This window comes from Leptonychotes weddellii, chromosome 12 (assembly GCF_054177405.1).
Source record: "Leptonychotes weddellii isolate Sample4059 chromosome 12, ASM5417740v2, whole genome shotgun sequence".
Classification (NCBI taxonomy): Eukaryota; Metazoa; Chordata; class Mammalia; order Carnivora; family Phocidae; genus Leptonychotes; species Leptonychotes weddellii.
In genome coordinates this window covers 13,463,560-13,475,469 of record NC_138380.1, presented here as the reverse complement: position 1 = coordinate 13,475,469, position 11,910 = coordinate 13,463,560, and the positions used below count along the sequence as shown (strand labels likewise).

Below are 11,910 nucleotides of genomic sequence, written 5' to 3'. Positions count from 1 at the left end.
AAAAAAAAAAAAAATAAGCCAGAATTGGCTTGGTGATTGGCACACTGAACACACTGTTTCTGGCCCAGTAGAACATTTACAGGGACATGAAGGTTATTTTAGTTTGCTGGGGCACCTGGGTGGCTCAGTTAAGTGTCTTTTTTTTTTTTTTAATTTTATTTATTTATTTGATAGAGAGAGGCACAGTGAGAGAGGAACACAAGCAGGGGGAGTGGGAGAGGGAGAAGGCTTCCCGCCGAGCAGGGAGCCCGAGGTGGGGCTCAATCCCAGGACCCTGAGATCATGACCCAAGCCGAAGGCAGACGCTTAACGACTGAGCCACCCAGGTGCCCCAGTGTCTGACTCTTGATTCCGGCTCAGGTCATGATCTCAGGTGGTAAGATCGAGCCCTGCATTGGGCTCTGCAGGAAGTCTGCTTGAGATTCCCTCTCCCCCTGCCCCCCAGCTCTTGCACTCTCTAAAATAAATTTGTTTGCTGATACGGCACTCTGGGCAGGAGCTATTCCATCTTGGACCTATAAATTTATTTCAATAAAACTATGGTCTGTTAGCCAAATTTAACCTCTGGCCCTCTTTTACACAGTCTAAGAGATAGGGATGTTTTTTACCTTTTTTTTTTAAATTTTATTATGCTAATCACCATACATTTTTTTAAGGCTGAAAGGTGGTGGAGGTGTGTGACAGACGATATTTAGCTCACAAAATGAAATATTTACGGTGTGGCCCTTTACAAAGAAAGTTTCTTGACTTTAAGCCATTTGCACCTCTGGTTCAAATAGGAATGATTTGCACCCCTACTGAAGCAGGTGTATAAACCCTCTCATAAATAGACTTGGCTAATACAGTGATACTTGATTGTGGCTGCAGTGAGTTCTTTTTCCACTGCAAAGTGCGGATGGGAGGAGTAGATGAACAAGCCGTGGGGTGCCCAGTTTTAGAGGTGTCCACAATAAGCCTAAATAGCAATAAAAGACTACATCTCAACATAAAAGCCTTAGGTTTTTTTTTTTTTCCCTACACCATACCTAATCTAGTAGAGTGATATGCACAGGTGTGATGTCCTGCATGCTACGATTGCTCAACAAAGGGCAGATAAGTCATTGCATGATGTAGGAAAGCTTGATGCACTTTTTAATTTTTTATCACACCATGGGAGTCTCCCATAAAGTAATAAAATTAAAATAAAAACAGGATCTGGGAAAAAATTCATTTATTCCCAGCTTTTTTGCAATTATATGCAAGATTCATGCTAATTTAGGCATACTTTATAGATAAGCACACAATTTAAATGCAAATTTTAATTGTGAATTTGACTGTTTTGAAAGGCTTAATGATACAACCCCAAGTTCATGCCTTAGCTACCAAATTTCAGGCCAACTTTTGCTACAAACCTCATGGGAAAATATCAAGTATATATGCATTTTCTCTAAGAAACTTTAACAGACTTGATGTCAAAGAAAAGCTACCTTCCCCCTACCCATCTCCCATAGAAACCTTTCCAATCTTAAAAATATATTTTTATAGAAGTTCTCTATAGTCTCCAAAGAAGGACATCAATATAAAGTTTACCCACCTCATTCTCATGTGCCTTATTTTTCAAAAATACATCATCAGTTTCTGTATGTAGTATTACCAAGTAGTATACAGAAATTAAACCAAGTTTTTAAAAATGTGCCACAGCTCTTTGTAAAGATAAAATGCATTTTTCTTCTCCAGTAGACATTGGTTTACAGGTCTTCATTTAATTTGCTGGAATAAGAAGTGATTCAGTAGATCAATACATTTAATAAAAAGAAAGCCTTCTCCATTCATCCTCAATGTCTGACACTCAAAACTAGTAATAGAAGATTTCTTAATAAACTTGTAAGGAATTAAGACCCTAGCATTTACCCTGTGTACCTGACTGGCAATGGTAGCTTCAGAGTTAATTCTAGTGTGATAAAGACATCATTCAGAAAAATCACACTATAAATGTCCTCTTTCAAGAATTTAGCAAAGATTTGGAGTGAATACTTGGTTCCTTTAGTTTCAGTGCTGCTCGAAGTTACATGCAAGCAAACTGGATACCTTTTTTTTTTTTTTTTACTGGAACCCATTAAGCAAATACCACACACACATTAGCACACACCTGGATGTCAGGTGTGCTTCAAAGAAGAATTTCCATACTCCAAGTTCATTTCCTTTGGTCCAAAGAGGATAGTTGAGAATACTTCAGAGATTTCTGCATCACTTACCTGCAGGGCCCGTCCTTTGGTCTCAATGGGGAGAGTAAATGCAGAAATGGCACATACAACACAGACCGATGAGAAAAGACACAGGGCCCCCAGGAATGATGCACTCATAAGAACCTGCAAGTCACAAGGAATGACTCAATTTATTGTGCCCCAGTCACTTTTAAATAGATTTTTATGTCAAAGGGGAAATCCTCTCTCCACCTACATGAATGGATGTCCTTTGCAGCCATTCTGCAAATAGTGCATTCCTGACATCTTAGGTCTATTATTTATTTGGGCCCAGCTTTTGTAGGCATTTTGTGTGACCCTGTGAGTTAGGACTGACATTAACACGTCCTGGCCAGGTCAGACCTCTCTGCACCCACTCCTCGGTATCTCCAGAGCAAACCAGTATCTGGGGAAGAGAAGACCTCTGGTTTTCCACACTTTCATACCAGTCTAGTTTGCTCAACTTCTAATTCTCATTGTATGCAGGACTCCCTCTGCCTAACATCCACTTGTTCCCCCTTCAGTTCTGACAGGATGGATTAGGAGGAAGTTCTGTTTGGGGTTTTGGGGGTTTTTTTTGGAGATGCAATCTAATGATCTCTGAAAAGATAATCCATTTTATCTATATTCATGATGCTTCACGTGTGACAATACTTTGTTTGGTGTCCATTTTTTTTCCACATTCAGAGTGGATTTCTGCCAAGACCGTGCTCTGTTACTGGCAAGTTCAGACACTCCCATCTCCAACATCTGTTAACCCAGGGCCGCCTCCAGTTAGCAATAAGCCAAGCACTTGGTAGTTGTCAACTCATCTCACAAGGATGGTTAAATGAAGTGACTAAGGAACAGCAAGGCTCTCTACAGTCACAAAATACTACAATTTGCCCCCCCCCCTTTTTTTTTTTGCTTCCCTACAAAGATACCAGTCTGGGCTTCATAGCAGGACTCCAGCAATCCAGTAGATGTTACTGGATATTCTTCCAATAAGTTCCTTTCTGCCTAAGTTAACCAAAGTCAATTTCTAGTGTTTGTAAAGAACTATAGTGCCTGATTATAAAAATCATCTGAGAATTTTGTTACAACGTATATTCCCAGGCCCCTCTTTGATTCACTGTATCAAAAAGATAAATCTGTTAATCCTCTACTTCTAAAAATCAGCCCAGACCAGGGACAAAGAGTGACATCACACAGTGAAGAAAGGTTTAGCCCCCACCAAGACAACAATTCTAAAGGTTTACCACAAAGCTTCAAAATATATTCAGTAAAAACTGAAAGAAGGTCTAGATAAATCCACATATAGTTGGAGACTTCAGTACCCCTCTCTCAATAATTAATAGAACTACTAGTCAGAAAACTGAGGACACAGAAAAACTTTATATGCCATCAACAGGGTCTAATTGACACTTACAGAACACCTTACCCAACAACAGCAGAATACACATTCCTTTCTACTGCCCATGGAACATTCACCAAGATAGACCATGTTCTGGGGGCATAAAATGAACCTTAAAAGATTTAAAATCCTAGGGTTGCCTGGCTACCTCAGTCAGTAGAGCATGCGACTCTTGATCTCAGGTTTCTAGGTTCAAGCCCCACTTTGAGTATAGAGATTACTTAAATCTTTAAAAATACATATAGTTAAAATCCTAGAACGTGTTCTGACTAAAAGAGTATCAAACTAGAAATAACAGATAACAGCAACATCTCCATGTACTTCTAAATCCAGGGGTCAAAATCTCATGAAAAATGAAAATACAGATTATTAAATGTGTGGGAAACAGCTGATAGGGACAAAAATAAAATACATAGGAATAAACAAGAAATGTATAAGATGTATCTGAAGAAAATTATAAGAATATATAAAATTGACTAAGTCTATTTAGTTCTTAGAAAAATGTACTGTGAAAGTATACTTCTCAAAATAATCTGTAATTCTAATGGATTCTCAATCAAAATCCCAGTAGGATTTTTTGAGTTGATTTTGGGGGGGAAATTGATTCTAAGGTTAATTTGGAAGAATGAACATCTAAGAAAAATCAGGGAATTTCTGGAAACGTGTGTAGGTGAGAGAATCTGAGGGAAGTTATTAGCCTAAGTGGCAATAAAGTTCTAATCATTAGCAGTGTGATGCTGGTGCCAAAATAGATCAGTAAAACAATGCATCACAAAATAGGTCTAAGTATGGAAATTGGGCTTATTGTAATAGCGGCATGGTAAATCGATTGAGAGGAGCCAAACAAAAGGATGATTAATGGCCTGGGGACAACCTGCTAGGCATTGTTTCATTGCTTTTAAAGCTGAATTCTTACCTCAGGCCTTAAGCATAAACAAATTGTGAAAAGATCAAAGAATTTAATGTTTTCTGAAAGCTTTTGAACTTGCAGTGTCTTATTTTTAGAAATAATGGATGTATGAATGATGCAGGCCAGTAAGCATGACACAAAACACTAACTGAAAATGGTAAATTGAGGACATAATTTTAAATTTTGGATGCCAAAAAATTTGATACTAAAATGAAAAGACAAACCACAAACATTGAAAAAATATCTAGTATAATAATGGCTAATGGCCTGTAAGAGAGTTGCTAATCACATCAATAAGCAATTTGCCAAAAAATAAAAATGTATAATAAACATATTAAAGATGTTCAGCTTTACTAATAATGAACAAAGTACAAATTAAGATATAATTTATTGTCTACCATACTGAAAAAGATAAAAAAAAAAAAAAAGGTTACCATCCTTTTTGATGAAGGAAAGAACACAGATGCTTGCTTAAGAATATGGGCGCCTGGGAGTGCAGTCAAAGTGCCCGACCCTAAGGTTTCAGCTTAGGTCCACCATCTCAGGGTCGTGGGATTGAGACCCACATGGGGTTCTGCACCACACGTCAGGCTCACTCGGCACGGAGTCTGCTTGGGTTTCTCCACCTCTCCCTCTGCCTCTGCGCCTCCCCTCATGCTCACTCACTCCCCCTCTAAAAATGAATCTTAAAAAAAAAGTGTTAATCTGTTATATCAAGGAGTGCATATTTTTTTTAGAGAAGATAACTTGACAAGATCCATCATAATTTAAGATATATACACATTTGACTTAAAAATTATCCAACAGACTTTTTCTACAAAATCATGCTTTTTCACTCAGACATATTCCATAGTCATTCCCACATCTCTCTGCCCTTTTACAGGGGGGAAGGGGGTAAGGAGGGGCTCCCTAACCACACTAGCTAGCAGACCACCCCCATCACTATCTCCTTTCTGTTTTCTATGTTTACATAGCATTAATTATACTAACATATTAATAAACCATTTGTCCCTTGTCCCTCATCCATTCTCCACTAGAATGTAACTTCAAAAAATGTGGGACCTTGATTTGTACAATATCTATAACATGAAAGAGTTCAGTGCTATTGGATGGCAAATATAGTTGCCCGTGTACAAAGGTGTAGTGTGCATGATGGTCAGTGTCCCATTGTTTGTAAAAGCAGAAAGAACACAGAAATGATTAATTCATCCACCAAATAACAGCTAATTATGGCACATCCATGCAATGGAAATCCATGCACTTACTTGAAAGAATGAGGTTAATCTACATTTACTAACTTAAAAAGATTATTAATATGAAGACAGTTGCAACATGTAGATATGTGTGGAGAGATGGACAGTTTGTGTGTGTTTATATACAGGCCTAGCTACATGTATACTCAGATAGACATAAATAGTGTAAAGAAGAGTCAGACTCCATCTGATGTCTGCTGCCAGCCCTTAAGCCTCACCCTTCCCTCCTCTTCTTCTGCCCCAACCTCTGAACTGGTAAGACAGCCTGGGGGCCAACAAAAGATCCAAACCACACAAGCCGCTGCCCTGGTGTGGGAACCCTCACCCCGGCCACAATAAAAACTCCAGCCAGTCTCCTTGCCTTGCCCTCTCAAGGTCGATTAGGAGCTGCTTGAGAGGGCTGTCCTGCTCTCCCAGGGACCTCAACTATGTAATTAAAAAAAAAAACCTTTTCATACCCTGTTGATGTGTGTATACATCATCAGTCCTGACTTAATGATGAAAATATGGGGGGCATTCCATCTTTCTCCACAGGTGACTATAACATGGATACAGATAGATGTAGATAGATAATGTACATATTCATGGAAGTATGTGTACCTACATATATACATGCATCTATAGAATACACACAAATATTACTGGTACATACACACCCAGAAAGACAAATACATGCATAGAAAACAATCTGGAAGAATATGCCCCAAGCTATTAACACATACAGTGGTTAGTTCTAGTGATAGAGAATTTTCACTTTCTCAGTTACACATTTCTATATTTGGAATTATATAACAAGCATATTTTGATATTTGGAAAAATATCTAGGGGCATCTGGGTGGCTCAGTCAGTTAATCATCTCCCTTTGGCTCAAGTCATGATCCCAGAGTCCTGGGATCAAGTCCCAAAGCAGGCTCCCCACTCAGCGGGGAGTCTTCTTCTCCCTCTCCCTTTGCCCCTCCCCCTGCTTGTGCTCTCTTTCTCTCTCTCAAATAAGATCTTTAAAAATACATATATCTAAAAATAAGCCTTGTTAATAAAAAGGAAAAACCCCAAACTATACTTCCAACTCAAGAAGTACCTGAGAAACTAGTGTAAAAAAATTAATAAAAAGAAGCCTAAATAAATTGCAAATCAAACAAATTGACTTGATAAATTATGAATTATAGTGGAAATATATAAATGTATGGAATTAAGAATGTAAAAGAGGAAATAATCACTAACACAGGAGAAATAGAAAAAAAAAAACCAAAGAGAATAGTCCCCAGAGTTCTTTGTTAACAAATTTGCATAAATATTCAATAAAAATGTTTCCTGACATTTACTCAAGAGAAGATTAAAAAAAAACCAGGAGAACCATAACACCAGAAATACATAGTGGCCAAAAAGTGCATCCTCAAAAGTGCCAGGATTCACTTTCACAGATGAGTTCTTTTGAATCTCCAAGGAAGGATCCAGGGAAGGAAAAGCTTCCAGTTTCTTTTTTATGAAACCAGGATGACAGTGACTGTGAAACCTAACAAAAATAAAATACAAAAATCCAACTGCCCTCTCACATGTGAGTGTTGATTCAAAAATTATAAATAAAATACTGGTAGATAAAACCTAGTGGTTCACTAACAAAGTAAAACACTGGCTAATGGGACCCTCACTGCTGTTACCGGCACCGTGGCTGGGAGGCTTCCCCTGCCCACTCCTGCTCCCTCTCTCATTTACCCTAATCTCTTGCATGTGCAGTTGTTAGCATCTGCTTTTCCAAGGACTCAAACTGACTCAAGCTCTTTCAATAAAGTAGTTGGATACAAAATCAAGATAAAAGATAAATTCAAGGGTGCCTAGCTGGCTCAAAGGAGTATGTGACTCTTGATCTAGGGGTCAGGAGTTCAAGCCCCACATTGGGTGTAGAGATTACTTAAACAAACAAACAAAAATTTTCATTTTCTCTCCAGGAAAAAAAAAGCATTCACAAAATGTTTCAATGCCCACTACATGCCAGGCCCTGGAGGAGGAGAAATACAAAAATGAGCAAAACATGCCCATATCCTTGTCCTCACAGGGCTTCAAGTACTGGAAGAGATCGATTTTAAATAGCCTGGGGGCACCTGGGTGGCTCAGTCAGTTAAGCGTCTGCCTTCGGCTCAGGTCATGATCCCAGGGTCCTGGGATCGAGTTCTGCATCAGGCTCCCTGCTCAGTGGGGAGTCTGCTTCTCCCTCTCCCTCTGCCTACTTGTGCTCTCTATCTTAAATAAATAAATAAATAAATAAATAAATAAATAAATAAATAAATAAATAAATAAATATCTTTTAAAAAAAAGATTTTAAATAGCCTAGCAAACAAATCAGCAATTACAATCTGATAATCAACATGAAGGAAAATTTCAAGGTGGCACAAGAGCTCACAGCAGGGAGACCAGACTTAGTTTAAGGCCTCAGGAGGACTTCCCTGAGCAGAGAATTAATCATAGCCAACTGGAGATGGAGACAGGGTGGAAGGGGAGAGGGTTTCCAGTCCAAAGAAATAGCAAGTGAGAGAATCCCAGAAGGAGGTAACTGGGGTAATCAACTACAAGAACCAAACTGTTCATAGCTAAGTAAACAGGTAAGAGCACAAGGTGGGAGCCTCATTGGTGGAGCCCTATAAACCAAGTTGAGGATTTGGGTCTTCACCTACAAAGAAGGGCAATGGCAAGACAACAACAGGATTATAAGCACAAGAACAACATGAATCTGCATGGATACGGGGAGAAGAAGTTGAAGGAGAATAAGAGCTTGCAGAAGGAAAGTCCTCAGGATGTTCTCTTGGCAGCCCAGTGAGAGGCTAGGGTGATTTGAACCAGAGTGGTGCCAGTGGTGAGAAAGGAGGAGAGGTGAATGATGCAGGACCTACACTAGGAAGTTAAATCTGTGTCGTTGGGGATTGAATAGGATCGGGAGGGAGAAGAGAGTGGAGAAGGACAATCCCAGGTAAGATAGTGATGCCATTCACTGATGGGGACTGGAAGAGGAATGAGTTTGGGGAAAGATATCCTGAGTATGACATTGAACATGCTTAATTTAAGATGATTTTGAGACATTCAAGTGGAAATGCCAAGGAGGCAACTAGATACATGAATCTGGAGCTAAGTAAGGCCTAGTCCAGAGATACTAAGTTGGGAGCCGTGAGCATATGATTGGTAATTAAAATCATAAAAAATGGGCAAAATCACCTACATGGAGACTAACATATAAAAAAATCAGGGTCTAAAATTGAGCACTAAGAATTCCCAACAATGGAAAAAATAGAAGAGGAAGATAAACCACAAGGAGATGGGGAAGGAACAGCCAGAGATGCAGGAGGAAACCCACAAGGATGCCAGGTGTTGGATGCCCCAAGAAGGTGACAGAAAGTGAGGACATGACCATCAGTCCTTACAGTAAGGGAGAGGTCGACATGGGAGATTAAAACAAGGTTTAGATGTAGAGGCATCAAGGTCATCAGAGATGCTATCAAGAATCATTTTGGTGGAGTAGGGATGGCTGCAGCTGAGTTTGGGGGTGGGGGGAGTAAGTGAAGACAGTGAGAAGAAGGAACCCGGTTAAGTAGTTGGGCTGGGAAGAAGAGGAAGGAAAGTCAATGGGGGTGAGTTTACCACTTGTAAGCTATGGAATCTTAAACACATTAAAATGTTGACTGGAAGGGTTGGATTGAAATCACAAGACAGATGTGATTATAAACCTGAAAAACTCAAAAGGCTCAGATGAAAAACCATTAGGATTGAGTTCGACACTCACTAGCCTTTCCAAATACAACTCACTCAAACTGTGAGACTAGAATTTATAATGAAAGAAAACAATCTATTCACAACAATGAAAAGCCTTAAAATGCCTAAGAATAAACTTAACAAGATATTCAGGATCTCTTAGAAGAAAACAGTAAAATGTCAGCAAGGAGCATAGAACAAACATTGAAAAATTGGAGACAAACTCTGCTCTTAGGAAGAAAGTCACTTTTTCCTAAATTAAGATACATTTAATGAATTATTAAAATCTTAATAGGATTTGGGCAGAGAGGGGAGGCTCTGATGCTTATCTGAGAAAGAACAATGAGGTCGGGCTTAGGCAGCCAGTTTTGAAAATGTACTATAAATATCATTCAACTAAGGAGAAGAATATGACAATGACGAAACCAGACAGATCAATGGACTAAAATAGCGAGGCTAGAAATAGACCAATTGTGGAAATGTAAGCAGACAGACATTTCTAACCCAGGAGTAAAAAATGGGTTATTAAATTAAGTGTGTAGGGACCACTGGCCCACCAATTAGGAAATCACATTGGGCCTTCTACTGTAGTATCCCACTGGCCTGGAAGAGGACAGGTCAGGAGTTTCTGGGTCAGAATCTGGGATGCATTCACTTCGTGAAGGCTGATTAAGTTGTACACTTAGGATTTGTATGCTTTTATGTGTTATACGTCAATAAAATGCTTATATATCCTCTCCCCCAAAAAAGAGAAGGCCACAAAGGACTAGAAGAGAGAAGTATATTTTCATAATCCTAATCACAGACCACAGAAGTTGTAAAGAAAACATCGATAAACATGAGGGTCAATGAACTTACATTGTCTGTACAAAGCAAGGAGAACAGAAACAAGAATGAAAGACAAATGGAAAATTGGGGGAATATTTGCAATATGTCAGAAAAATGGTTGAATTCCTTATACACAGGAAGGATTCTCACAAATCCATGTTTTAAAGACCGAAATGAAAAATGGGAAGGATCCTGAATGGGCAAGCTAAAAAAAAGATAAAATACCCAATTAAAATGTGAAAAGAACATTCAGTCTCATTACTCACCAAAGAAGGACTAATTACAGTGACAAAGAGATATCATTTATTGCCAGTGAGATTTGCAAATACAACAAAGACTAACAAAACCGGTTGACAAATATGTGAAGCAGCAGGACCTTCCTCACTTGAACAACCTTCCCAAAGAGAGTGTTAGCACAATGTATCAAAATGGAAAATGAGCAGACCCCTTGACCTACCTACAATTTTTAGGAATTTATCCTAAAGAGATAATTGCAATAGTTGGATTAAAAATGTAAGTGCAAGGATGCTCATTACTGTTATTTATGTTAGAAAAATATCAAGTAGTCTAGACATTTAACAATACAGAACTGATAAAGTAACTGAAAAGTTACTTTTGGAGTATACAAAGGAGGATATATTTTTCAGCATGAATACAGGGGTTGACTTTTTATTGATATGAAAAATGTCTGCAACATATTGTTGCATGCAAAAAGCAGGCTATAAAAAGTATATGAAAGTTTCTCTTCAAGATGGCAACACAGGAGGATCCTAAACTCACCTCGTTTCATGGACAGACCGAATCTACAGGTATATATGAAGTAATTTCCTCTGAAAGAAATCCAAAAGCTAGCTGAGCAACTCCTACAGATAGGGCAAACAAGAAAAAAACCCACATCAAAAAAGTAGGAGAGGCTGAGACACAATCTTGCCCTAAATCCCTCTCCTGGTGCAGCCATCACAGTCAGGAAGGAGCTTAGAACTCCAGGCTTCTCCCTGAGGAGCTATGGGTTTGAATCCCACATCTCACACCCCAACTTCTAAGACGTGCACCTGAGAGATGAGAGATGAGATAGCTAACATCTAGCTATAAAAGCCAATGGGTTCGTATCCATGAGATCCCCGCAGCCACAGAAAACTGAGAAACCATTCTTGAAGGGCTCACATGAACTCACCTGGCCAACCACTACACCCCTAACCCCCTATACAGCCCCCCTCCCCAGCCAGGGCCCGGTGCCGAGGCAGCCCAGTGAAACACATGCAGTCTTTTTATGAAAGAGGCCTATTTGCTTATCGTAAAGCATCACCCTGATGGGCAAGCAAGCATCTACTTGAACACACAGCTAGGAATCTACTGAAATACTCTCCAAAGATTGAGACCAGCAGGTACCAACTTTACACTCTCCCTCAGCCTTGCTCCAGACATCTGGTATCTCCAAGGAACTTGGGCACATGTCTGGTGCCCTAGTTTTTGTGGCTAATGCCCAGGGGACACCTCCTGATCACCTGGATGTGACGGCTAGCAGAGCTGACATCCCACAGGACAATAACCAACAAAGAATTCTTA

The 11,910-nt window shown here is 39.4% G+C and overlaps 1 protein-coding gene across 1 annotated transcript in view; it reads right to left on the bottom strand.

The window, feature by feature from the left end:
* Nucleotides 1–1,222: 1,222 nt before the first annotated feature.
* The window catches only part of SVOPL (SVOP like), a 46,806-nt gene continuing 36,118 nt past the window's right edge, over nucleotides 1,223–11,910 (bottom strand). Inside the window, exons 11-12 of the mRNA XM_081800906.1 lie at nucleotides 2,235–2,348; nucleotides 1,223–1,749 (exon numbers count right to left, since the gene is read on the bottom strand). Of these exons, the coding sequence (XP_081657032.1) occupies nucleotides 1,738–1,749; nucleotides 2,235–2,348 (126 nt within the window). The 3' untranslated portion in view covers nucleotides 1,223–1,737. The remainder of the gene's footprint in view (nucleotides 1,750–2,234; nucleotides 2,349–11,910) is intronic.